The 26,802-nt window shown below is 37.8% G+C and overlaps 1 protein-coding gene across 1 annotated transcript in view; it reads left to right on the top strand.

Annotated features, from left to right (window-relative positions):
- The window catches only part of ST8SIA4 (ST8 alpha-N-acetyl-neuraminide alpha-2,8-sialyltransferase 4), a 58,135-nt gene extending 31,834 nt beyond the window's left edge, over positions 1–26,301 (top strand). Inside the window, exon 5 of the mRNA XM_035570955.2 lies at positions 25,392–26,301. Coding sequence (XP_035426848.1) covers positions 25,392–25,674 — 283 coding nt within the window. The 3' untranslated portion in view covers positions 25,675–26,301. The remainder of the gene's footprint in view (positions 1–25,391) is intronic.
- Positions 26,302–26,802: the final 501 nt, after the last annotated feature.

Raw genomic sequence — 26,802 nt, 5'->3', positions numbered from 1 at the left:
TCAAATAGTTCTGCGTTACAGGTACCCTTTTGGCCATAAATAACCTATCAGTAGAGCTGGCTTTGTTCACCAGGTTTTTCAAACAAATGGGATGCCAGTCACTTCAGATTTTCAGAACTTGCGTATTTTCTGAACTCTTTCCTTGGTTCTCTGAATCCTTTCCTGATGGGCGAGGAGGAGGTGGCACTTCCCTTCCTGAAGCTGCAAAGCTGCTCTTGGCCCAGCAGCTGATGACCAGGACAGCAGGACCATGGCAGAACAAAAGGCCAGCTCCTCTGGTATAGAGGTTCTCAGCATGTCCTTCACTTCCCTTTGCACAAGGTTCTCCTGTTTGGGGAATGTTTAGCAAGATCTGTCAAGAGATATGACACTTCTGGGGAGAAAGAAGTCATATTTTTAATGGGAGCAAACCCAATTAAAGTAGTAGAGGGCACAAGGGGGAAATTGAACATTCTGTTTTTTATACGGTATATTTTTTGTAGTCACTAAAGTAGACCCTGAAGAGTCTGGTCATGATTGTAGGGAGAGAACTTTTATTCTTATTTTCATTTATCTGCTGATAATAAGATTCTGGTTTTGTTTGTTTGTTTGTGTGCTTGTTTTCCTTTTGCTGTGTCAACTGCTTTGTTCCTAATTATCAGCAATGAATGTACCTAGGACTTGTAAAACTTACTCTCCTAAGGTTAAATTTCAGCTTCAAGTAGAGGAGAGCAATGGAATTGCTTATAGGAAAAATAGTAAGGAAATTGCTTATTTTCAAGTTTTTGAAGCTTAGTTTGTCTACTATGAGCAACAGCACTGTGCCTGATGCCAGTGACTATTAGCAACTAAGTAGGGTATAAATTATGCATAGTTTATTCATACAGTATATTTATACGTTTAAGTTTTACAGCAATTTTGCCACTGTTCTATTATTTTTCATTTTTTTAAACTTTGCATACAAAAAAATCTCTTAATTTCTGTGTTTCTGAAAAATATAAAAATGTGCTAAATTGATTAACTCTAATTTCTCCATATCCTGTAAAAGTAATTGTAGATGTTCAGTGGAAAAGCAAATAAGAAACTGTTTTATTTTTACAGAGAGCCACCTTAGACAGGTACTGTTAATAGGATAGGGAATAGCTTTTCTATTTTTTTGATACATCAGTTGAGCTGGCTGTAAATTCTGTATGATACACGTATGGATGAGAAGATTCTGTCAGGTTTACTTCTTATTTTAAAGGAAGGTGAAACTTACAACAATTCTACTTTAGATTTGACTGGAATGCTTAGAGTTTTCAAAGATGTGTGTATTTAGCTTTCATCTTAGTGAACTTTTATGATGAGTAGCAGTTGTGTGGAGTATCTAACCAGTAACTGATCTTTTCATATGATTAGTTCACTACTGATGTAAAGTGGAAATAAGCAAACAAATATAGCTTTAAATGATCTGGGTAAAAATGGCCTTGCTTCTGAACTTTTCAGTAAAACTGAAGAGAGTTGTTATGATATGATAAATTCTACTAGTTCTAAACATATTAATATCTTTTACCAACTGGATCCCTCATCTGAAAAAAAAATAGAAATAGTTAAAAAAAAAAAGTAAAGTAAGTAGACTAAGTGGTTTTCTCTTTTGATCTATGTTACATGTGTTTGGTTTTTTTTGTTTGTTTTTTGTTTTTTTTTTTTTGGGGGGGGAGAGAAGAGAGATAGAGAAGATAGAAATGGATACACATACTTGTGATTGCTCCTCTTGTTGTTCTGTGACACTTCTGACTGTCACACTGACTTTAAACAGAGCTAGAAAAAGAACAGTGCAAGTCATATTTTTCTGCATGGGTGACTGTGATATATGACAGATGATGATGGCAGGCCCTGAAGGTTACCTTTTACTCCAACTCAAATAATTGGATTGTTTATGAAAGTGAATAAACAGTCCAGTCCTTCAGTAAAATAATACGCTAGGATAAGCCTTATAATGGTGTCATTGTATGAATTAGCAGTTTAGCCTCATGTCTTTCATAGCGTCCCCTTTTAATTCACTCGAACTTCTTCAAGAACATCTTAATGGGTTTGTTTGAAGTCTTTAGGTTCCTTTTTATGCATTGAGAAAGACTTCAATTTGGGCTTTTTATACCTGAAGTTAACAAATATCGAGGCTAATAGCTACCTTCCTCCCAAAGTTAGTTTGCTGGGAAGTAGTCTATGTCTTGCTTTTACACAAGGAGTTCAGGATTTAGAGTACTTCCATTATATACAAGAAAAAGCTATTGTTCCTTCCACTTTGTGAGATTTCCTAAGTCTGGCTGGGATGGAGTTAACTTTCTTCATAGCAGCACTGTGCCAAAATGCAGGTGCCATGTTTTAGATTTCTGGCTAAAACAGTGCTGATGATGCACCTGTATTTTGGCTATTACTGAACACTGCTTGCAAAGCATCTAGGCCTTTCCATATCTGACCCCAAAAGGAGTAGTCTGGGGTGCACAAGAGGCCAGGAGGAGACAGCCAGGACAGATGACCTGAGATGACCAAAGGCATATTCGTAATGTCACACCTAGCCAAAAACAAACAAACAAACAAACAAACAAACTGCATAAGAAAAAGAAGGGGTTTTTGTCTTCCAAGACAGCTGGTGGTGAAAGACTGACTGGCTGGGCCTCATCAGTCTGCTTGTGGAAGATACTGAGTTACTGCCTTGCATCGCCTTTTTTTTTTTTCCCCTCTTTCCTTCATGTTGTAAGCTGTCTTTATCTCGACCCATGAGTTGTCATGCCCTCTTCTTCTTCCTGCCCTCTCCTCCATCCCACTGGGGAGGGAGCAAACACCTATGTGAGTGCTTGGCTGCTGGTCAGGGTCAACCCACCACATGAGGGAAGGAATTTATTTGAGTATGTGCTAAATCAGCCAAGTATAGGCTTTTTGGTGACTTGAGGAAATCTTCCGGCCTGTTTGGTTTTGCATCAGAGAATTTAAGAGACTTTGTGTGTTACAGGGTGAGAAAATGAGTAAGCATTACTTTTTTAAGGCACTTGTGAAATTAGAAGGCAAGGTGGTTAGGTCAGTACTGTAATGTGTACAGAGGTTTTGAGCACAGAACATATTTTGAACAAACATGACTGATCAGGTGACATTTCTGTGCTTCCTTAGTGTCAGAAGACACACCATATCTGAGTTAGAAACTGGGTGCTTGAGTTTCAGAGGGAGTGAGATTTAAATCTCTTGTGAGGCCTCATTTCCTTCCCACGCTAGACTGAAGACTCTGCCTTGCTGTACATCTGTCTTAAGCACCACTTTCAGCAGAGGCTGGTTCCTGGAGATCCTGTTCTTAGGTCTCCTGCTGTCCTCATGCTCCTATGTAGACATGAGGACACATTCATATGTGTGTGGGAGATTAAGTTCTATGGGGATTCATATTATAGACATAACAGGATGAATTTGCTGCACTGAAGTAATTTTTTTTTTCGAGGTTTGTCCTTCAAACTTTAGGAAGTGAATTTATGGGACACAAGAAAAGTTGAGTACAACTTGTATTTGTGAAATGTAAAACAAACAAACTAAAAAACACCACCTTTTATTTTTACATTGTTTTTCAATATTTCTGTATTGAAATGTTTGATGTACCTCATGAGCATTTTGGAGACATTTGCATTTTCCTTTCTGTTTTTAGTAGGCACAAGAGTCATTATTTACGTTCTTTGAAGCATGCATTTAGTGAAATAGTCAAAGAGAATTGACTTTGAGAAAGTTATTGCTAGAACTTGTATTTCTTTTTAAACTTAGTTGTGCTTTATTGGCTAGCAGTGGGAAACAGCAGAATTTCCAATCAGAATGAGCAATAGTTCTCTCTTACATGTCAAGAAGACCTGCAAAACGATCTAAGACCCTACCAAGAGTAAGAGCAACTACTAGTTTCAGAATGTTTATGAGGCTCATGAGGGTTGTGGTTTTTTTTTTTTTTTTTTTTTTTTTTTTCCTTCTTCATTTCAGTATAAATGTGGGTACGCTCACCAGAGGTGCAGAGAGGAAAGAGAGGAAATAGCGGGCATATCAGAGTCATACTGAAACCAACAGGTGGCACGTCTTAGTCTTATGTCAAAATCTTTGACATGTAACATGCAGAAATGTGTAATATGCAGAAGGCCTAAGAGGATTGTATCCTTGTGATTGTTCCAGAGTGCTCCTACAATGTAAAATTCATCTGTGGGCTTTGCAGACTGTTTGAATGGCTCATGTTGGGCATGAACTTTACAGAGGAGGCCCTTTTCACCTTTAGTCTATAAGGGACAGAATAGAAGATGTGAGAAAGAGCACCATGGAACACAGACCATGAAACATAGCTCTTGATAACAAGAAGCTTTCAGAAAATAATCTTGAATGTGGTTCTTGTTTGCTTGTTTGCTATTTTATTTTTTAGTCCCTTTTGCAGAGTTAGGAGTCATATAAAAATCACAAAGGCAAAAAACTTGAGGGCTGATAAAGACAGGATCCAGGAAAAGGAACCCTTCTTTCAATGCTGCAGTGTGTTCTCCTTTCTAAATAGTGATGTACACTGACTGGCACCCACTGGGAAGCTGCATGGCCATATGAAACCTCACAAGCATAGCTGTGAGCCTTGCTGTGGAAACTGTGTGCCTGCTGTAGGGGATGGGTGTAAGCTGGTGACGGGTTTGCCCTGTAGACCATTGATGACCATTGAGATTTCTGCTGCTTGCAAGGGGTTGTTGCATGATTTTTTATTTATTTATTTATTTTTTAATAGAGACATTGATGAGCTGTAGTTAGTGGATTTCTCTGAGTCCCCAGGGATGTTTCACAGCAGGAGCAAATCCACAGGGATGATGCTGGCTGGCTGTTGAGTCAATTTACAGGTGAACTGCATGAATTCTGGGGAGGGAGATGAACAGGTTTGAGGCTATGTGGGTAGAAGAAAATTTGGCTGATGCATTTGGAAATCTCAGCTCTGTAATGTCATTGCTAGTGAACATCTGTCCTTTTCCTACTGAATCCACTTAGAGAGCAGTTGGCTTTTCACCGACAAGGGTGATGCAGAAGGGCTGTTGTAGATTGCAGGATTTGCTTGACCATCTCCTGGTTTTAGCTTATGTGATCGCCAAGCTTTTGTTGCTGTTTTGTTACCATGGTTGTCCTCTGAAACAGGTGAAAGAGAAGAGGAAATCTGTCTTTCTGGTTTTGTTTTCAATTTCTTTAACTTGTTTGTAATATGCAAAGCAAGTTTGGGCAAAAAATATCTGGGAAATATGCCAACGAGTAAACACACTTTGTTCCTGTAACACTGATGGTTTGAAATTGAGTAGCTTGCATTCAGACTGAAGATCTCCCTTCCAATTGTTGTTAATTTACATGGCTGAAGGTAACTTAGTAAAGCCACTGGCATTATACCGTGACTAGCATAATAGTAAGTAAATAAGAGTAAGACAGTTCAGTTTTTTCTTAAATATTTTAACCAAGAAAGTGACAAGTACTTCCTTTCTTTGTAAAAGAATTATTAAAAAATGCATTCATGCCACTTCTTTTTTTTATGTGATCTTACAGTTAAGTGAACTAACTAACTGATTTGGTTTTGTTTCATCATATTTCCTTTTTTCTTTGTGTGATTTATAACAGCAGAAATAAAAGTAGACAACTACTCACCTGGATACCTTTATTGATGCGTTTAAAAATGTAGGAAACACACAGAAATAAAATAAGTTACACAAAAGAGAGGGCACATCCCTTATTTATTTATTTATTTATTTTCCATATTTCTCTATACTCCTTTCTGAAATACATAGTTGAAAAGAGAAATTGATGCAGAAAGCTGTCACATCAGCAAAACTTGGAGGATGGGAAGCTAAAGACAGGAAATCTTTCTGAAGGAAAAACATACAGTAATATCCCTACCTGAAAACCACAGGAATTTATGTCAAAAATTACTTGAAAAATTGGTAGTGTGATCTGCAGCCTTCCTCATAGGTATCACGTTTATTTCTGAGCTAGTGTAGCAGTGACCAAAAGCAGTTTTTTCTCAGCATGTCCTTGTGAAACCAGTTAGTGGGCTTGGCAGAGCTCCGATCATATCATATTGCTGCTAATTGACATTATGGTTGGTATTGTTTGCAGTGACGCTAGAGCTTAATAGAATGTGAAAAGGGAGCAACAGTCTGTCTTTATAGGCAGTTTCTTTGGCATGGCAGCATACCTCTGTATTATTAAAGTGTGTTTTTCATATTTGATGGCCTTTGTAAGGAGGTGAATCTCTCAGTTCTCCTGAGTTGTGCAACAAATTGTTTCTATTTGATCGTATTCTTCAAAATGTGCTTTTGTGAATGTTTATTTTTGGCTGTCTGTAGTTTTGTAGAATCTTGATCCTAAGGAGTAATTTATACCTCCTTATTTTACTGAAGTAGTTTACTTTATTTGTATGAAGCCTGTCTCTTTTGGTTGATTAATGCAATGACAGCTGTGGGATTAATCTGTTCTGGTTCATTGCATTGATCAAATCTAAGTACCTGCAATCAATATTTTATGTAATAATCTCTGAAAGGGAGACTCCAAATTGAATTGATTAAATCAAAAGATGTCAGATATTTTTTTCTATATAATTGAAGTTAGTCTAACAAATAATGTAACATTGAACATGTTGTTTTACTGTATCTATCAGGAACTGATGTTAGACACAGAGTTCAGCCTTTCAGGGGAGTTGAGCATAAGCCAAAAGCAGTTTTAAGCTGTTTATCAGTCCAGTGAGCAAAGCGCATCCTGAAGATGTTCTCAAGTGCACAGTTACCATTTCTCAACATGAGTTTCAGTATCCCGGAGCATTTCATTAATGGCACTGATACATGGCATAGTCCTCGTCTTGTGATCATGTACATAAATTGTAGATTGGACACAGAATATAATGTTCTACAGCAGAGAACAGAATTTCCCATAGTTGCGTCTTTTTGTCTTTTTTAGGCTAGATTTAATATTTGATATTAGAGGTGAGAAAACACTCAAGAGTATGGGACCTGTGGAATATTTGTTGTGGTGAACTAAAAAATTAATCCAGATTTTTCCTGAAGTGACAATGACAAAACTCAGTAATTCACGTGGGTCCTTCCACTGTTGTGTTCCTCATTCGTTAATATACATTCCTGTGTATTTTATTCTAATTTCTCATGTATTTTTTATGGCCATGACAGCAATTGGATTGATTTGAAAAGAAAGAAAATTAGTTAGCGTTTTTCTTTTTCTGTTACAGAAATATTGTTACTGGGCGTTAGAGTAAGAGCAAATATTTACATCAGTAGGAAAAATTAAATCTAATGGTGAAAAGTAAAATTAGTACATGTTGTTAACTTTAATTACGCCACTCTGGTGACATGTTGTTGCAATTTTCAGAGAAAAATGTTAATCAATTCCAAGTTGTAGTAATACTTTCATAAAATTATAAGAATTCTGTAGGTTTTTTTTTTTTTTAAATAAACATTTTATAAATTTAAACTGTTTCAAACCACTTAGCTAAATCCCCCAGTCAGTCTGCTGCTCATTACTATTATTGTAACTTTGCAGTAAGACTACATTGTTCTTTTTCCCTTACTTAGCTGAATTGTCATTTTCATTTAAAAACCAAAAAAAAAAAAAGTGTTTCCCTGTTTTTCATTTGACACAGTTCTCTCAGAGAAGCATTGGCTGATGTGGTTAGAGAATCTTATGTACTCAGTCCCACTCTTGTGTTGTTGGAAACCAATTCCTTTTTCCACTCTGTTTGGTCATGTTTGACATGAGAGACAGCTTTGCATGCAGTTACTTTAAATGAATGATTTGTCGTGACCTCACCACTTCCCAGAAGAAGCCAGGGCCCCAGAGAACAATTTGAACAAGCACCTAAGTTCAAGACTAACCTGTGGTTATGTTGTACTATATTATTATTTCAGTGATATGGGCATATATTATTTCAGTTGTAACTAACATTCAAAATTGAAATAGAACATTTTGCTACTTCTTTATAGCTGAAACATGATCATGCAACAGGAAAATTATCATTCTCTATGTAGAAAAACAATCTTCAAATAGAATGACATGGGTTTATTAGAAGTTATATCATTACTGTGAATTATATAGGTCAAATTTGTTTCTTGGCTGTAGTTGTAGTTTCTTTGCTAATTGTGATGGTTTCCTTGGGGGCCGGGGGGGGTAGGCACGCGGAATATGATGGAAAACAAAAGGGCTCACATGTTGATAAGGATAATTTAATTAAAGGAAAAAGAGGGAAAAAAAATAAAGGCCTTACAGAAGCAAACAATGTTTTCTCTACGTATCACAGAATGTCTTGGGTTGGAAGGGACCTTAAAGATCATTTAGTTTCAACCCCCCTGCCATGGGCAGGGATGCCATACTTCCCATCAGTAAATGATGTTCAGCCACATCCTGGGAAGCAGGGCCTTAATACATGCAGCAGTTATTTGGAAGGACAGACGTTCTCATAACGAGAGTCTCCCCTTCTCTTTCCCGTTCCCCACCTCTTATTGCTGAGTGTGACACCACAATGTATGGAATATCTCTTTGTTTGGTTTAGGTCAGCTGCCTTGGTTATGTCCCCTCCCCAGATCTTGCCCATCTCCATCCTACTGGCTTTGAGGGGGGAGGTTTGAAGGGAGTCCTGGTGCAGTGCCAGCACTGATCAGCAATAGACAACACACTGGTGTGATACCAATGCTGTTCTAGCTACAGGTGTAGAGCACAGCACTGTATAGTCTACTGTGGGGAATATTAACTCTAAACCCAGTACACTGATCCATGCCATTGTCAAGGTTTCCTACCAAGAAATTGTTTCAATAGCCTTTCTGAGGCTTGAATAACTACTTTGAGGCATATAAATAAAGACCATATTCAGGAAGTGAATATGGCTGGTAGAAAACTTATTTATTACTCTGCCTGATCTCTGCTGTTGTAATTGCTTCAGTGTGCCAGGTGAAATCAGATACACTCTTAGGTTCTAACTTCTCAGTTTTAGCCCCAACGGTGGGTGGGGTACCAGCCTTCAGCTTGTGTTCCCCAACCTTCAGCTGGAGGTGGACTTCTGACACTGGAGAGCAGCCCTGCAGAGAGAGATCTGGGGGTTGTGGTTGACAGCAAGTTGAATATGAGCCAGCAGTGTGCCCTGGCAGCCAGGAGGGCCAACTGTATCCTGGGGTGCATCACGCACGGCATCGCTAGTCAGTTGAGGGAAGGGATTGTCCCGCTCTACTCTGCGCTGGTGCGGCCTCACCTCGAGTACTGTGTGCAGTTCTGGGCACCACAGTACAAAAAGGATATAAAACTGTTGGAGAGTGTCCAGAGAAGGGCAACAAAGGTGGTGAAGGGCCTATAGGGGAAGAGGTATGAGGAGCGGCTGAGGTCACTTGGCCTGTTCAGCTTGGAAAAGAGGAGGCTGAGGGGAGACCTCATCGCAGTCTTCAGCTTCCTCACGAGAGGGAGTGGAGGGGCAGGCACCGATCTATTCTCCTTAATAACCAGTGATAGGACCTGTGGGAATGGTGTCAAGCTGAGGCAGGGGAGGTTTAGGCTAGACGTCAGGAAGAGGTTCTTTACTGAGAGGGTGGTCGCACACTGGAACAGGCTCCCCAGGGAAGTAGTCACTGCACCAAGCCTGTCTGAATTTAAGAAGCGGTTGGAGTGTGCACTTAGTCACATGGTCTAAAATTTTGGGTAGACCTGTGTGGTGCCAGGAGTTGGACTCAATGATCCTTACGGGTCCCTTCCAACTCAGGATATTCTATGATTCTATGATTCTGTATCATTCCTGCTGATACTACATAACAAATTTCTCCCTAAGAAGCCAGCCCACCATCACATTTGGTCTGGATCACCCCTCTCGGCCCATAACATGTGCCAGCAGCAGGGAGTAGCATACTGTCCCTTGTACCACATTGGTATGGGAAGGGAGCCCTAGAAGAGGGCTCTTGTGAGACCACACATGAGTACTGCATCCAGTTCTCTGGCCGCCAGCAAAAGAAGGACATGGACCCTGCTAGAGTGGGTCCAGAGAAGGGCTACAAAAATTATCAGAGTTCTGGAGTACCTCTCCTATAAAAGCTGGAAAAGAGGTGGCTCCAGGGAGACCTTATTGCAGCCTTTCAGTACTCGCAGGGGTCTTATAAGAAAGATGGGGACAAACTTTTTACCAGGGCCTATACTGGTAGGACAAAGGATAATGGTTTTAAACTAAAAGAGGGTAGATTTAGGTTAAGGATGAAATTCTTTACTGTGTTGCTTGTGAGGCACAGGAACAGGTTGCCCAGAGAAGTTGTGGATGCTCCATCCCTGGAAGTGTTCAAGGCTAGGTTGGATAGGGCTTTGGGCAACCTATGTGTGGGAAGTGTCCCTGCCCATGGCAGGGGGGTTAGACAACATGATCTTTAAAGATTTCTTCCAACCCAAACCATTCCATGATTCTGCAATTGTAAGAGGAGTGGAGAGGGAAGGGAGGTTGTCCAACAGTCTTACTGGTTGGGGAAAAGTTGTCTTCAACATTGCTTTTCTTTCAGTGTAGGACAGTGTTCTCCTTCAAAACCTGCATGATTGTGAGTCAGTGTATGAGCTTAAGCTAGAAATTAACTAATATCTTGAAAATCCCAGAGAAGCAAAATACCTGTCTTCTGTGACTGCCTTATTTTGCTGTTAGAAAATGCTGCTTTTGTTGTTGTTGTTGTTGTTTGGTTGTTTTGTTGTTGTTCTTTGGTTTGTTTTTTTTTACACACATTACATATTTTGCCTATGTTTTTCATACTTTCTCTGTTTAGCATTTTTTCCACCTCTATATGTGTTTCTGTGTATGAAAGTTTGATATACCAAAAGCTTTTCTTTTTTTTTTTTTTTTTTTTTTTTGTATGAGCAGGATCATCTTGCATAATGTCCAACATTGCTTCAGATAATTATTCAAATAATTTAACAGTTTTAAATGGAAAATATGTGTTTAGGTTTGTCTCTATGTACTGAGCTCTGCAACTTCTGGGGTTTATTTCTAAATTCTGGAATTTTACTAATTTACTAATCCAGTAAATCGGTAAGTAGGCAAATTTCTAAAAAATCATAAATTCCCATGAAATAGGTAGCCTTATTTTACTGAACAGAAAATTCTTTGTGAAGGCAAAGGTATTTCATTCTGTAAGACCAATTAAATTCTCTTGTGCCATTTCCAGTATGATCATGACTTTTTTTCTTCCTCCCTTTCATCCTTTTGGTTCATCATTTCTGTTTAATCCAAGCTAATCCTAATGATCTTTTAGAGAAGGATATATGTAACATTTAAAATGCATATGAGAAGGAAAAACAACAACAACAAAAACAGTCAACTCCTTAAAAAATACTTAATTTTCTTGTCAAATTTACTTAAAATGCATTTGCTTCCTTTTGCCAACTTCCATAACTGCCTTGTTAGGATTGGGCCCAGTGTGCTTTCCAGAATGGAAACCCAATACTACTTTTCCTGTTGAGGTTTTTCACTAGCACTGTTAGCATGCTTAATGTTTCTAAGCATTGTTTCCTTGTGTGTGTTGAATTGGTGATTGAGAATAGGGACATAATGGTGCTCAACCAGTTATAATGAGTTTAAAGATTCCCTAGTGTATGTTAAATCACAAAGGAAAACTGCAGAGCTTAGCACTAATTAAAGTTGCTGCTCTGATGAAGTGCATTAGAGTAGAGACATTCTCTAGCTGAAGCACATTAGCAAATCTGTGTGGGCAAAGTAGCACATATCTCTTCTGTTGCGCTTAGCATATTCACCAGTCATGAGCATTACCATTAACTCAAACTCTCTGAATGTCTTGCTGTCTCCACTCATGAGTAACACAGGACTGTTGCTGTTATCAGTATCTATTATGTAGGTCTGTAAGACTGTGTGATAGAACTGTCCTTCCAGCCAACAAAAAAAGCCAAAACAAAAAAGGCCAAAGAAAAAAAAAAAAGCTTTGCTGGGTATTTTGCCTCTTCTTCCTCAGTCATAAAAGTGAACCAGGTAGTGAAAGCTTGGGTTTTCAGAGACCTGAAGAGCCTACAAAAGATTGAGCTGAACTGCCTTCAAGATTATACACGAGTTGTTTATGAAGTTCCAACCAGATATTTCTGTTTGATTGAATTGAATGAAATTTGGGTATACTTATGTAAGAGGGGACATAGTGTGACTTACATTTTCTTATCATTAATGAAAGTGTGCCATAAGGAAAGATTCCTGTTAGACAATGTGGATCAAATGCAAAGCCCTACTGAAAAAAGGTCAGAAAATTTCCAAATACCTGAGATTGCACCTTTTGCTCCAATGTGGCCTTTGTAAGATTAGAATTTTGTGCAGAAGCACAAAATAACTTGATAAAGGAAGTTTTAAAAATAGTATGTCAATGTTACAGGATGTGTGTGCATTCCAGTCTACCCAGTAAGGCTATGAGAAGATGGTTATTGTGAAGTGAATATAGGGAACGTATAGACATGTAATTAGTTGGAAGTAGGTCAAGCCCAGTCTGCCAATATCACTAAGCTATAAACAGTTAAATTACTCAAGCTTCTATAGTTATCTTTACTTCCAACTTCTCTGACTGGGATCGTCTTTATCACATTTAAAATGTCCTTGTTGCATTGCTTTTATTTTGGTCTAAATTGTCCTGAAAAATAAATATCTGTTTCCTAGATGATGTTCTCCTTCAGAAATGCAGTTCCACTCTCACATACAAGTACATATGCACACAGTTATTCCTTTTTCTTCTTTTTTCTGTCATTTACTTACTTTGCTCTTCACAGTGGCAACCAAAGCATAACAATAGCAAGTAAGACCTAGTTTGTGTGCTAGCATAGTTGCAACCTTTCTTTCTTAATGAGTACCAAACCCATCTTAGATTTGGCACCTTTTCTCATGATCTCCATTCTTGACACGTTTGTTGACTCTGAGGAGAATAAAAAGGACATCACCTTCATTATTAGGAAATAGATATCTATCTATCTATATAGAGATGGATGGATGGATGGATGGATAGATACATACATACATACATACATAGATGATAGATAGATAGATAGATATGTTGCTTTTTTAAGTACAGTAGGCTAGTTTTAATGTGAGACCTCAAAGAACAGCCTAAACATGCTAATTACAATCTTCAGGGAATATTTTGGAAACTGTTCCTGCTACCAATTAAGTCAATAGTTAGCTGTCATTGGATGTCCATATTGAATCAGGGCATTTTTAAAGTAAATGTCCTGTTCCTTTACTGTTCTTTATGTTATGGAAGGATCTTAAAACACATTATCTTCAGGAGAAAATAAACCGGACCATTCCTGTGGCACAGCAAGTATGCCCCAGCTGCAACTGGGCACTCAGTCTGTGTTGCCAGGTGGAAAAAAATCTGTTATGTGCATGGTGTGGACATCCCATACTCAGTACCAACTGTCCCATCCTACAGAGCAAATCCTAATTGTCCACACTGCTTGCTAATGTACACCTAGCCACTGATTCTAGAGGGACCAGAAATCCAGTTAACTGAATTACGAAGTATTTATTCCTCTGTTAGTCTGTCTCTGGCTTCACAGACATTCTTCTTCAGAGACATTCTCTGTATATCACGGAGTACTCCCATAATAGTGTAAACTATTTTATCAATAAATCCCTTCTAGAAAGATAACTGCCATAGCATTTTCAGACTAAAGTCAGTTCAAAACATCTGACAGGCCAGTAGCATGTAAATAACACTCAAATTCAAAGTAGATAATTTTCCTCATATATAATCTCCTTTACAACCCTTATCTTTAAACAACTTATCTTTAAATACAGTTATGTCTGCATGTCATTCACTTGACCCAGCCACATGAAAGTTGCTTGTATGAAGGTGGACCTTTACTGATATTGTCCTTTAAGAGAAATCAGTATGCATCTATATTTTTGAAGAGGCCTACTGGTGTATATGCAAAATAGTTTTAGAAATTTATTTTTTTCCTGAGTACCTGTACTCAGCTGGTGTTTAAATAATGTGAATGATAGTGTCTGTATAAATAGCCAGAAAAGTTATCTTGCCTGTTTGATCATTAGTATATTGCTCATGGAATGAAAGCAAAGCATTTTGAATCACATTGTAGCTGTCTTTTGAAAAAAGACATCACTTTCTTTGACATGTTTAGCATTTTGGAAGCTGCATCAATTCTCTTTCAACAGAAGCACTTGGAAACATCTCCTGTTAGTGCTACGAGTAACTTACTGTCACAAAAGAAAAATATACAGGCCTCTGCTAGTATCTCTGCACTCCTGTTGTTTTCATGTAGCCCAGAGACTGAAATTTAGAGAAAGATGTTTCTCTACAGGCTGGTTCTTTATGAACCTGCTAGACCAGGTTAGTATACTATCACTTTTATAGTGATGACAGGTATTCTCATCAGTGAAATCTGAAGTGAACTATGTGTTAAATCGTAGTTTTCTTTCTTGTAGAAAGTCTTTTTGAAGATAATTACAATTGTTTTTTTAAAAAATATACATAGATAAGTATTCCAACTATTTCCGTAGATTAAGTGCAGAATTAATTGGATTGTGTAGTATTGAATAGCAATAAATATGTATTGTTTATTACTTAAATTGTGGGTTCACTTTCATTTCTTTTTTGTTCTGTAAGCTTTTCAGATACTGTTTCTTGAAGTCCTTTCTTCCAGGTTTTTACTATTTGCTGCTGGAACAAACCAATTGACATTCAATTTCTTCAAGGAGAGTGTTTCTAATAGAAACTTTAACGTTTCTTTGGAATTATAGAGTATATTAAAAAAAAAAAAAAGTTTTTTTTACTTGCCTAGGTGTCACTTCTTTATTTACTCTTGTAGGTTTTGAATGGCTTTATTATCCAGCTGGATATGTAGTTATTAGGTTCCTGAGTAGGAAGCAGACAACACACAAAATACGTCAAGCTTTACACAGTCAAAAAATACTTCCATTTCTAAATAGTATAGAATTTTATTCCTATTATTTATTCCATAGAACTTAAAGATAACTTCCATTAACCAATTTCATAGACTCAGCATAGCCCATACTAGTGTGAAAATAAGAGTATTTACCAAAGTTCATGGCTAAGTGAAGAAATTAACTGTCTTCAGCTGAAGTATGTTTTGTACAAACAGTCTTGTGTAAAGGCACAAGTGCTTAGAACAACTTGGATTTTTCTAAAATTTAGAATTTTTGTTATAAAATTTAACTTTTTTTCACATTCTGGAATACCTAAATCTTGTCACATCTGGGGTAAGTTTAAGCCCTCATGTCCTTTGCAAGTTGTCTGCACTCCCATGCTGTATTACAAAGGGAGAGTGAAGGACAACCTCTTTCATCTGCTTCAGTAACTTCTGAAAGAAAATAGCAGTGCATCTCATGACAGCAGTGGTCAGGTTGTCAGGTACCTCAGTGCTTAGCCTTGCAGAGGAGAGCGTGACCTTCTCTCAGCCTTGTAAGAAGACCTTGGCCTTGTAGGTACGCTTTGAGGATGCCCTGTGCCTGTTAAAAATCAGGTTCCGTAGAGATGCGCTGCTATTTTCTTTCAGAAGTTACTGAAGCAGATGGAAGATGAAGGCCTTCATTCTCCCTTTGTACTACAGCATGGAGTGCAGACAACTTGCAAAGGACATGAAGGCTTAAATCTATTTCTCCAAGATGTGACAAGATTGAGGCTCATATTTTCTGTAGACATGCTAAGCCATGTATATGTTGGAGGGCTTTTCTGAAGAAAGGGTTGTTGTCTCTCTGCCCTGTTTTAAAATCAAAACAATATGTGGGCAATTTTGAAAGTCCTTGTTCATGAAGAATGGGTCAAAAACTCTGCAGCATGGGATCTTAGTACACTAAGACTAATGATGGTTTAACATAAAAAGCTGTTGTCATTGATTCAGGGACTGAAGGATGGGTCTTTTCCTTTGGTTGAATGTTCTTATCAAATTTCTAAAGAGATTTCTACATCCTATGATTTTCTTCTAAATGTAGGTCAATATTTATTTTTTGTAGATGAAAATTGAAGAAGCTTGTGTGGGTTCTAATGAGAGTATTGTGATGGCTTGGAAATATTATGGAAATGGGTCAAAGATTGAGACATGCTCTGTCTTAAAAGTATCCTGTTAATTAGCCATGAAGTCTCTCTACTTCAGCTATAAGCTTTACTGCCCCATCCTTCCAAATAATATCTATTAGATGGCTTATGGCTGTGGAGGATTCTAGTCATTACACCAAAATCTTGTTATGTATGAGCAACAGATTCATATTGTTAACTGGTCTTAACTTTGACCAGCATTTCTTAATTCACTGGCAACAGAAGTGCAGTGTTATGCTGTATCTTGATATTTCTTTATCCTTAGCTGATCCTTTCTTATTTAGGTGATTTGCCATAAATTGACTAAAGCACTCTGGGAGCAGATCATTCTAGAACAATGGTGCAAAGCAGAATAGTCTTCTGTACAGGGAATTTGGACCATTTTATTCTGAGACAGGTAAAAGTAAACTTCAATATGTTCTCAATTATTTTGCCAGAGACAGTAAAGCCTGCATGCAGTGGTTAAGATTCTGTGGAACGGTGGTTAACACTGAAGGCCAGCCTGCTGGCCGCGCCCACATTTAGCTGTGGTGATGCAACATATTGTGTTCACCATTAATGTCATTAGTTCTTTTCACTCTCTTTATCAGGAAGATTGCCAGGCAGAGTCCAGGCTCTTGAGTGTTCTTTGAAATCTGCTTCATATGCAAGAATTTGAATTTACTTGCCAATGTAAGTGAAGGCATAATAGGAAAACAAAAATGAGCCCTTAATTTTGATGTAGTGAATTAAGCTTACAAAAAGGCAAATGACAGTTTTGGTGAATGTTTCAGATTTTCATTAAGTGCCATGTTCTTTTGCTGAAATGGTTCTTGTGTATACCGTTTCAAAATAGTGTACATTGAAAGATGTAAAGTAGGTCTTACGCAAACCTTCAGCAGTGTTTCCATGCTGGCTGTCATACTCACAGTATTATTTACACTAATTCTTTCACATTTTTGTTATGCAGCCTTCTGCCTAAGGCATATCTCAGTAAGGAATGGGCAAATACACATTTTTAATTAATACATTCATATAAAATGAGAGGGTTAGATGAAGGGTTGTGGAATTTTAGTGGAATTTTAGGCTTTGACCACAGAAAGGTTAATGTCAGACAAGTGATTCAACTTCTCTTTTTTGGAGATTAAATATGTAACTGACTACAATTACAAACATAGATTCCTGGTAAGCTATCTGCTGCTTGTGTGACAAGATACCTCTTTCTTCAGTATAATTTGCTATTTGCACCATGTCATCCAGCATACCATGTTCTCTTCAAGTGTCTGTTCAAGTAGAGCCCTCCCTAGCTTGTGGTCATACTGATGCCAGGTGTCAACACATAAAAGTTAGAAACAGCAGAGGTGCCAAGCTGCGCTCTTCTGGTCAACAGTTTAACAGATCCCTGAGAAGGAGCTTCATCTGCAATGATGTATTTGTGGATGTTACCAATTTGACACTTTTTAATAGGTTGGCTATTGTCATCCAAAACATCCTCTAACAATGAATTTCGTAGTTCAGTGGTGCATTGTATGAAAAAGTACTTTCATCTGCCTATTTTAGATGTACCACTAAATATCTCCATTGGGTCCATAGCTTTTATGTTGCAGTGCTTGTTTAAAAGTAGTCATTAAAAGCCTGTTCACCTTCTTTACACACTACATAAGTTTAGAGCTTTCTTAGTTTTCTCTTTTTCACACTACTCTGCTTTCTCTCTCTTCGAAGTTACTTTTTTCTCCCGTTATCCTTTGTTGGTTATTTTTTTTTTATTATTATTATTATTTTTGAGGATATTTTTTGAGAGAGCGTAAGTGAAACAATATACAGGCTCTAGCTCATTCCTTTGACACATTCTTGAGTAATTTTGGACTGTTTCATCTTTACACACACTTCTTTCTCCTGTTTTACTTATTGTTAATTTTAATTTTTCATGTACTATATCAGATTTCTGAGATTGCTAATTTGAAATACTCCCTCCATTTAGTGGCTGTAGAAGGAATTTCAGTGACAGGCAAATGTGTATGAATAGGTTCACACAGAGATCAGCCTGCCACTCAATTAACAGAGCTTGATATGTAATCTTGCAGAGCTATTCAGTGTTATAAACATATGTTTCCTCAGATTCAGTCCTGTCCAGAAAAGTAATTAAAAATGCAGTGGAATATACCCAGACTGATTCTGATCCCATTTATACTGAACAACCCTGTGGAATTTGGTATGTAGTTATAGCAAGTAAAGATGTTAAATATGCTAAATTATCTGATGATTGAATGTAGCTCACCAGGTCAGATTTTCCCTGTTGACTGAGTACAGCCTTGAGAAAGAACATATCATGTTTTAATCTATTCAGAAGTCACCTATTCCACAGAAGCAGAGTAAACAATTGTTATCTGAATTCTTCAGTTAATGTAATGAAGATTGGCATCAGTTCTTCTATATATTAGTCATTTGTAGTAAGATCATTTATCAACTATCTTTAAAACGGATGTCTGTATTTTTTGTGTGCTTATTCAAATTTAATTTTTGTCAATAGCTGTGAGGGGTCATTACCAGGTAGTACCATGTTATTCAATTAACATTTCATGTGAAATCATGCTGATAATAGCGCATTCAATTTTTATAATTGTTAAAGGTATCTTGCTAGATGTGGAAGCCTGGTGGTTTTGACTGCAGATTAAGCTATAGGTGATATTTTCATATTGCAGAAGCAGGTTCAGTATTTTTAAAGGACAAAATATTGAGGTTCCGTAAACACATGAGTGCAAGTGTCAAAGCAATTTTGTACCAATGATTACTGGGTATATAAAATTCCATGCATGTCACATACATTAGTGTGGACTTTTACATCCTTAATTGCTTTTCTTGCAGTTTTCTACTGTAGAAGGAGTTCTGCTGCTCATACTCCTTTCCTTCATGGTTCTATTCATTTTTCCAGATTATTACAAATTATACCAATTTACTGCTGACACAAGGCTTAAGACCAATGTACAAGACACCTGATTTGTAACTTGCACTGCATTGTAACTGTTTCAGAACCCAGTGACAAAGAACTGGGTTGGAGTGTTGTACCTGTGATTGAAGGTAATCATTTTGCCAGGTGGTTTACTGCCTGATCAAAGAAGGAATGTATTATATTATATTCTGCTCACACTCTGCATTTCATTTGTTTTTACTTTCTTTCAATTACTTTTATTCAAGGTTGAGTTAAACCGTTTGAGCTCAGTGAGGTCAAGAAAATATGACTTTCTGAGGATTGAAAGACATAGTAAAATATTTTAAAAAATAAAAATTAAAAAAATAACAAAACAAGTATATATATATATATATATACACACACACACACACTCAAAAGTAGATTTAGAAAGCCAGATCTCAGGTATTCTGAGAGTTTGTTGACTGCAATGGTAAAAAAGTCCTTAAGCTTCTATTTTTCTAATGTAATTTGCTTGATTCTGGTAGAGGTACAGCAAGTGTGGAATGGCAACATCTTGGTAAAGAGTCATCCAATTTCTGCTTCTTTACCTGGAGTGGAAAGGCTTCTTTCAGTTTCTGGGATAACAAGAATTGACATGCAAGTATCTCAAATGACAGACACGTGATAGTAAAGATATTGGTAGTTTGCCTTGTTGGCTCATATGCAGCTTTTGACCAGTTCTAACCTCTGCATGCACCTCTGAAGAAGTACATGAATTATTGAATTGTATCTTATTTTTTTCTTGAATCTAGCAAGCTTAGTTTTTGTTTTCAGTCCTATCCTCTACTTTTCTCCTATGCTATCTGCATTCACTTCAGCAATGTTTTCTATTCACAATGTCAAACCATTGTGTTACTTTCACATGGTAACAGGACACATCCTTGCAGAATCTCTCAATGTGCAACTTTCTATCGATCGAGAACTACTGCTGTCTGCTGATGATTACAGTTTTATTCTTATAGAAATACAAAAATAAGCTTCCACAAGAAAATGTCAAAATCTTTTCTAAGAGTAGCAATTAGAATTTGTTTGTTGTCAGTGTGAATAGGAACAGAACACAATCTTATGTGACAAAGGTGAGTCACTTTAAAAGGAACTTGCTTTATGAGGGGACAACTGCACACTTTTACTAAGTTTAGCTGGTAAAATAACTGCGCATTTTACAAACATTCTACATTTCGTATATGAGGGGAGGGCACTGTGTGTCATACACCTCAATGACAGCAAGGCATTAGGCACTGTCTTCCACAATACCCTTGTATTCAGTTTAGGATATTATAGTGTGGATGACTGGACAACTAGCTGGGTGAAAATCTAGCTGGATGACTGGAGGCATGGACCAGCAGGACACTTAAGAAATTCAGCAAGAACAAATGTGGAGTCCTACAACAGGGAAGGGGTAACCCTTGTAGCAATACAGGCTGGGGGATGACTGAGTGGCTGAGATCAGCTCTCCTGGAAAGGACCTGGACATCTTGGCAGGCAGCAAAAAGGTATAAGGCAAGAGAGAACAAAGTAATGAGAAGCCTTTCCCTGTGAGGACAGACTGGCAGTGGCCTTGGGGATGGGCAGGCAATCTCTGCAGTCTTTTTCTAAGCTACCTATCTTCAAGTCATCAAAGCTGCAGAAATAAAGTGCTTTTACACATTGGCACATTTCTGTAAATTCAGTAGTCTGCTTTACAGCATGGCCACACAACAGAGTTTTTTTTAGCACAATTATCAGGAGAACAAGTGACCGGAGTACTGTAGTGATGCAGGATGTGAATGCAGCCAGCTACATATGGGCTTCATGGACTCCAACTTCTAATATGGCAAGATGCACCTATTCCTTTGTAGATTTAAATTACTTCTCTATCCTACCTGAAAATCAGGAATTGCCTGGTCATTAGTGAAGATCTAGAGAAAAGTTGTGAGAAACAAATGATCCTCTTTTGGATCTGTGGTGCTGTGTGCTTTTGGATCTGTGTGCTTCCCTCACCTTCTAATCTTAATTGCACAGAGAATTAGTGCATATCAGATAAAGAGGTAAGAAGAATATATTATGGCCTATCTTTAAGTTTAGGCTTAAAACTGATGTTATAACAAAACTTTAGAAACTGAAAGCAGGTGCAAAAAAGCATTTACAACATCAATTATCTCTAAAAATCAGCCTTAACAAAGTTTCATATTTGAGTAGCTAAGTGACTAAGCTTGAGTGATTGAAAAGATAACACATATTTCAGTACCAAAATCACAAAGGCTACTCACACCACACAGTCAATTTTATCAATTCAAGAAGAGGTTGGGAGCCAGGAGTTTGCAAAGATCAAACGTGCTGCAGAAAGCTGGAGCTCTGAATGCCTCTAAACATTTCATTCATTGCGTTACTTGTATTCTTTTGATCTGAGGCAGGATTTACGCCAGGTTGCAAACTTTCAACAGTAAGCACAACCAGTACCATATTTTGAATGCAGAATTTGGAAACCAGTAAGTTAAATGTCCTTTATCTATGATTTTGGACTATGAAGAGCAGAAGAAAGGATTTGCATTTAAATTCTAAAATTGTGAGAAGCTCTTTATTACATCTTTAATACTTATTCCTGTACAGAAACTCTCACTAAGTAGTTGTGGCCTTTTGAGATATTTAGATATACCTGTTTACTGCTAATTTTCTTCACCACAGCCATTGTCCTATTCCTGTAAGGTTAAAATTCAGCTTGGATGATAGCACTATTTTACTAGATGCAACAAGTTTGATTACTGTTTGGCTAAAGACACTCATGTAGATAGTTGACTGCATGTGATTAGAGTGGGCACCAAATTACTTCCAAAGAGGGAAATGCTAGTTTCTACAAAAAGTAAATAATTGGGTTTCAGTTTCAGTCTGTTTTGTATCTGTGATGCAAATTGCCAAAAGTGGTCAGCATTGTTTTTTCAATAACATCTCTACAAGCAAACATTAAAATAAAATAAAATAAAATAAAATAAAATAAAATAAAATAAAATAAAATAAAATAAAGGAAAAAAAAATAATCACAGAATAATTTAGGTTGGAAAAGACCCTTACAATCATCAAGTCCAACCATCAATCTAACACTGCCAAGTCTACTACTAAACCATGTCCCTCTGCGTGTCACATCCAAACATTTCTTAAATATTGCCAGGGATAGCAACTGCACCACTATCCTGGGCAGCCCATTCCAATGCCTAACCACCCCTCCCATGAAGAAATTCTTCGTAATATCCAATCTAAACCTCCCCTCCTGCAACCTGAATCTGTTTCCTCACATCCTATTGCTTGTCACCTGAGAAAAGAGACCCACACCCATCTTGCTGCAACCTCCTTTCAGGTAGTTTTAGAGAGCAACGGGGACTTCCCCCAGCCTCCTTTTCTTCAGATTAAACAACCCCAGTTCTTTCAGCCCCTGTTCATAAGTCTTGTTTTCTAGTCCCTTCACCAACTTTGTTGCTCTTCTCAGAATGTATTCCAGAAACTCCATGTCCTTCTTGTAGTAAGAGGCCCTAAACTGATACGGAACACACTATTTGAGGTACAGCCTCACCACAGCCAAGTACAGAGGGACAATAACTTCCCTAGTCCTGCTGGCTACACTATTCCGGATACAAGCCAGGATGCTGTTGGCCTTCTTGGCGACCTGGGCACACTGCTGGCTCATGTTCAGCCGGCTGTCGACCAAGAGTCATTAGAATCTCCCCTTTGGCTTGTCTTGTTTTAAAATGACGGATCAGTTTCTCAGAGTAGGAAGCAAACTGCTTAGTATTATATCTCCAGAACTTCTGTCTGAAAACTCAGGTTTAGGAAAACATTGGAAAAAATGGTATATAGTACATGAGTCATTTGTATATGTAACTATTCCCATTGCATTTGCTTCTTGAATATGCTTTCTACCATCCTGTTTTTTTACAGCCAAACAAAATTCTGAGTCATTCCCTCTGTTGACTTTGGAGAGGCAATCAGTCAGCCTAGAATTGCTTTCTGCTTATAGAATCCTTCAGTTTTCTAAAAAGAAATTGAGTACAATAGAAAAAAAAAACTAAACAACAACAAAAAACACTCTTTCACACATATGTGTCTGTGATTTGCAAGACACCAGCCTTTAGAGCCTGTGTATTTTTGGAAAAGAGGGAAACTGAAGAGGCCAGGTTCAATGGGATGATTATTTTTTAATGTTGCATAGCACCTGATGCTTTTAAGACACTTTAATGTTCGATTAAAGACATATTTTTGCTATCTTTTCTCATTCAAGTGAGTGAATGTTCTCAAGTATCACCCTGCTATATCCCTAAGTGCCTTTAAAATAATCTGATTGTATACTTTAAGCTGCAAACTTATTGTAACCCTGTTTAACACAAGGCTAACTCTGGTCTGGGGAGGCTAATCTCCCTTGCCCCCTTGTCATGGCTGTGGTAGTAATAATTAACTATCTACAGTTACCTAAGAAAACAGCGATACAGTGCAATGGTTTATGTCTGTGTGGCAATGCTATCTAAGGTCCTGATTTGTTTCCCTACTTGCAGGTGCTTGTTTCCACAGTTTGACCAGGTTTAGGTTTCTAAATGCCTTTCAGTGTTTCTGTAAAGTGTTAATAAATTCTGTATTGAATCAGACCTGGGAAAAGCACTTTACCAGTACTGCCAGACTGCCATTATTTACTATATATATTTAATATATATATTACCAAACCAGGCTAGCACTATTTCACTGAAGTTTTATTTTTAAAGATTGGGGGTGAAAAACAATGTTGGTGACAAATTTTGAAGGTACCAATGTGAGTTACATGCTGCAATCCTGTTCAGTTCTCGCATTTGTTCTGTATCTCCCCAGTGTTTGTGTCTTTGAAAACTCCCTGTGGCCTCTAAATTCACGATCAGACACGTTATTACTCGTTCAGAAAAACAAACAAACAAACAAACAAACAAAAAACGGTCCCATAGCTTCAGTAGGATTGTGTGCTACTGAGCACAAACACAAACCATTTTACAATTATTAATGTAAGATTTTGACATTTTCAAAGACTGCCATTAGCAAACAGGAAGCTTTAAGTAGTTACTCAGAAGCAAAGTAAGTAAAGCTTCATTTGTATTTAGTTCTGTAACGTGTTACGTTTCCTATTTTTATATTTATTTCTACAACCTGTGAAATAATCATTTGGCCTGAGTAGGGCTGACTTGATAAGGTGAACTGGATGCTGCAGGAGATCAAAGCTTATAGCAAGAGGCTGTGTTGCCTGACCACTGGAGTGAGGAGGTTAACTGCGATTTTCTAGCATTTGCAGAAATTGTGAGTTCTTATTAGGTTTAAAGCCTGAACTGAGAACCTCATTTAGACAGCTTTTCTTCAGCACTGTCACTTTTCTTCTAGGTGGTATAAAGGCATGCCAAATCCAGTGTCACCATTCATGATCTCAGCTTAGAGAGAAGAAACTTTTTGTTTGTTTTATGTTTAAAATAAATGCATAAAAATGAATAGATAAAAATAAGTTTAGAATCACAGAATGGTTTGAGTTGGAAAAGACCATTAAAGATCACCTTGTCCAAACTCCCTGCCGTGGGCAGGGACAGCTCCCACTAGACCAGGCTGCTCAAAGCCCCATCCAACCTAGCCTTGAACACTTCCAGGGATGGGGCATCCACAGCTTCTCTGGGCAACCTGTTCCAGTACCTCACCACCACCATAGTAAAGAACTTCTTCCTTATTTGTAATCTAAATCTAGCCTCTTTTAATTTAAAACCATTACTTCTTGTCCTGTCAGTATAGTCCCTAGTAAAAATCTCTCCCCATCTGTTTTTTTATAAGCTCCTTTTAAGTACTGAAAGGCTGAAATGAGGTCTCCCCAGAGCCTTCTCTTCTTGAGGCTGAACACCCCCAGCTCCGTCAGCCTGTCTTCACAGGAGAGGTGCTCCAGCTATCTGACCATCCTTGTGGCCCTCCCCTGGACTTGCTCTAGCAGGTCCATGTCTTTCTCTTGTTGCTCCCACAACCTGCTAGCTAGCTACAGTTCTTTTGATGCAGCCCAGGATACTCTTGGTTCACGTTGCTAGTTCATGTTCAGTTTTTTATCTACCAGCACTCCCGGGTCCTTATCCTCAGGGCTGCTCTCAATCCATTCTCCACCCAGTCTGCATTTGTGCTTAGGATTGCCCTGACCCAGATGCAGCACCTTGTACCTGGCCTTGTTGAACTTCATGAGTTTCACACAGGTCCACCTCTCAAGCCTGTTAAGGGCCCTCTGGATGGCATTCCTTCCCTCCAGTGTGTTGACACTCCAATGTGTCATGTTGGTGTCATCCACAATCAGCACTTTTACATGATTGACATGAATAATTCACATCAAGTTGTATGAGATTTTTTTAACGTACTTTTTTTCATTGCAGCTATTGGCTGACGAACAAGGTCCACATCAAACGACCCAGCACTGGTCTCCTCATGTATACGCTTGCCACCAGATTTTGTGATGAAATTCACCTGTATGGATTTTGGCCATTCCCGAAGGATTTACATGGAAAACCAGTCAAATATCATTATTATGATGATCTGAAGTATCGGTACTTTTCTAATGCCAGTCCTCACAGGATGCCATTAGAGTTTAAAACGTTATATGTATTACATAATAGAGGAGCACTTAAATTAACAACAGGGAAATGTGTACAGCAATAAAGCACATACAAAGTACAGTAAGAAGTACAGAAGATGCACTTCATCATAAAGGTGTTGTGGAATGGCAATGGGATCCCAGTGAGGATATGTTTCAATACCCGCTAAGCCATTGGAAAAAGGAATTTTATCAGAAGTACATAACCAGCTATTATACCTGTAAAGTGCTATAAAACTAAGTTATCTTGACTGCAAGGGTTCAAGTAAGTGCCACTTTCACTAAGAACAAAGCCTGAATGTATACTCAGTAGTGTTTACAGAATCCAGTGATACATTCATCATGAATTAAAGAAGAAAAATATAGCCTGCTTACTGCTGACTTGCCACTGTGGTCAGACAGCCCACAGAAGAAATCCCCTGTGGATCGAATATTCTCTTGAGCAAATAAACTAGGCTTTTGCAGAAAAAGAAAAAAAAATCATGATGGGATTGAGTAGAGAAAGTGAAGTCCATAAGATCAAACAGATAAGTAAATGCCTTCAGTCAGGGGACTGTTTCTGATCTTGTATTATAACCTCAGCTTTTGTTGCTGTTTTTCTTATTCCTGTTGGTTGGATTTTGTTGTTTTTGAGTATTTGAATCCTTAAACGGTTTTGAGGATGTTATGAATAATTAAAAGTAAATATCTTATTGAATTGTCTTGGGGGAAAAAAGAAAAGAAAAAAAAAAAAGGTGGGAGGGTGGAGGGAAGTATCAAATACTTTGTCAATTGTTGTTGTGTTGTATCCTGCTGTCACACAACCTTTAACCTCCCAATTGTTTTTCTAGCTACAGCTGTCAATACATGGAACCACTCAGAGATAGGTCATTTTGAGCCATTTTTTAATGAGAAGTGTTTCTGTTGTGTTCAGATTTGAAGACACACTTACAAAAAGGTGCCCTTATTTTTGGTACCAAAGATTACTCTTATAGTGTACACTATTCTTCCTTTCCTTGAAGAAACATAGTAGATTTAGTATGATGTTTCTTTGCTGCTGAAGGGAACATGTTTTTTAAGTTTTGAGTGAAGCATCTCAAAACAAAGACTCTTTACTTACTTTGCCTGTAGAATTTAATTCTTCAGAAAAATCTGCAGGAGTAGAGAAATTATTTCATGCATTCAAATATAAATATGATTTTTATTCCTAATTG

Source organism: Cygnus atratus, chromosome Z (genome assembly GCF_013377495.2).
Source record: "Cygnus atratus isolate AKBS03 ecotype Queensland, Australia chromosome Z, CAtr_DNAZoo_HiC_assembly, whole genome shotgun sequence".
Lineage (NCBI taxonomy): Eukaryota > Metazoa > Chordata > Aves > Anseriformes > Anatidae > Cygnus > Cygnus atratus.
The sequence above is the reverse complement of the archived record's forward strand: the minus strand, read 5'-3'. Positions and strand labels throughout refer to the sequence as shown.